This window comes from Sinocyclocheilus anshuiensis, unplaced genomic scaffold (genome assembly GCF_001515605.1).
Source record: "Sinocyclocheilus anshuiensis isolate Anshui unplaced genomic scaffold, SAMN03320099.WGS_v1.1 scaffold475, whole genome shotgun sequence".
Classification (NCBI taxonomy): domain Eukaryota; kingdom Metazoa; phylum Chordata; class Actinopteri; order Cypriniformes; family Cyprinidae; genus Sinocyclocheilus; species Sinocyclocheilus anshuiensis.
The window spans coordinates 606273-608227 of record NW_015549650.1 but is presented as its reverse complement, the minus strand read 5'-3'; the positions used below and the strand labels follow the sequence as shown (position 1 = coordinate 608227).

Here is a 1955-nt window from a genome sequence, read left to right as displayed (position 1 = left end):
ATCATTACTCCAGTCTTCAGTGTCACATGATCTTCAGAAATCATTCTAATATGCTGATTTGCTGCTCAAGAAACCTTTTTTAATTATTATTATTATTATTATTATTATTATTAATGTTTTTGAGCAGCAAATCAGAATATCAGAACGATTTCTGACGGATAGTGTGACTGGAGTAATGATGCAACAAAATTCAGCTTTGAAATCACTATAAATTACATTTTAAAATATATTCAAATAGAAAACAGTTATAGCCTAGTAAAAATATTTCAAACTTTTACTGTTTTGCTGTACTTTGGATCAAATAAATGAAGGCTTGGTGAACAGAAGAGACTTCTTTAAAAAACATGAACAATCTTACTGATCAAAAACTGTTGACTGGTAGTGTATAGTCAACTTTAAATTTTCTCTCATTTCTAGCTTTGAATTGGCTTAGAAATTAGATAACTGCTGGACAATAACCAATAATAATGATTTGCTTATATACTACAAACACTTTTTTTATCACATAATAAGGCAGTATAGTTTCAATACTGTAATAAATGCTATGTCAGTTAGCACTGCATTGTTCATACACTTTATTTATTACCTGGAGATGACTTGACAAACACAAATAAACCATATTGTCGCAATCGTATGTTTAATGACTTCATGTTTCCAAACGTTTCTGTTTTCTGTGAAAACAACTGTTTTCATACAGCGATAGCTGGACGCTTTTGTCCATATTAGGAATTTCCTCGTACGACTTTCTGCGCGAGAGCGCCCTCCGGCTACGAGTATGAATGAAACATACACTGCACAGAGTGTTTAGCGCTCCGCGATGTTCATCTCGCCTTATTCTGGGTCCAAATAAAACATCAGATCATGCACAGACTATCCTGTCTCTTTGAATTTAAATCTATATTTATTCACACCGGCTCTTGAAAACCTCTGTGCGAACACACTTGCCCGAAAAAGTGCGGGGGACAAATTTATGTGATATTAAAAGTGGGGGGGACACGTCCCCCGCGTCCCCCGCGTAATCTACGCCCCTGCTTCAGACACAACACTTCTCTCAGAAATGTGCATATTATAAGCCAGAGGTGAGGCATGTTCCTCTCAGTCCAAGACACTGAGTAGTAGGGAGGACCAGTTAAAACAATCTGTCTTCTCCACAGAGCTGCCCTCTTCCCCTTATGACATCTCTCTTCTCTACTGTGATGGGGAATCCATGGTGCTCAACTGGAAGCTGCCCATCCATTCTGGAGGAGCAGAGGTCACTGATTATTACATTGACAAATGCAATGTGGCCAAGAAGACATGGAAGGAGGTCAACATCCCACCCATTAAGGAAAGACTGAACAAGGTGGCCATGTATTGCAGCATCCTGTGCATGTTATTGTTACATCGGCTTATATTGATTGATTTATAATATAATATGCATAACATAATTACTAAGATGAACTGTTCCTTCTTAAGACTGGAGGTCTGACAGCTGGGTCAGTGTACCAGTTTAGGGTCTATGGAGCTAATTTGATTGGACTGGGTGATGCCTCGACCCCTAGCGCTCCCTTCAGATGTGAGGCTTGGACCATGCCTGAGCCAGGTAATGTGACATGTGCACATAGTTTTACTTCTAAAATTCTATCATTATTTACTCATTTTCATGTCGTTTAAAACGTGTGTGCTGCTATTTGTTCTGTGTAACACAAAAAGAGAAATTTGATAGAATCTTCCATCAGCTGTTTTCTATTCAGAGATTTGGCATAGTGACCTTGTCTGTCCAATTTGGTTTGTTTAAAATTTTATTTACAAATGTTTTTCTTAAAAAAAAACAAAGAAAAAAGAAAATGTAGAATAAGCTGGAAATTACCCTGCTGTAATGTAACTCTCTCTCTCTCTCGCTCTCTCTCTCTCTCTATATATATATATATATATAATATATATATATATATATGACCCTGGACCACAAAACCAGT

At 37.1% G+C, this 1955-nt stretch overlaps 1 protein-coding gene across 2 annotated transcripts in view; it reads left to right on the top strand.

Annotated features, from left to right (window-relative positions):
* LOC107660212 (myomesin-2-like) overlaps positions 1-1955 on the top strand; it is a 67424-nt gene that overhangs the window by 19079 nt on the left and 46390 nt on the right. For both annotated transcript variants that reach the window (XR_001630978.1, XM_016449467.1), the window contains exons 17-18: positions 1155-1342; positions 1456-1582. Coding sequence is in view for 1 of the 2 variants with exons in the window: in XM_016449467.1 (XP_016304953.1) it covers positions 1155-1342; positions 1456-1582 (315 nt within the window). In the remaining variant the exon portion in view is untranslated. The remainder of the gene's footprint in view (positions 1-1154; positions 1343-1455; positions 1583-1955) is intronic.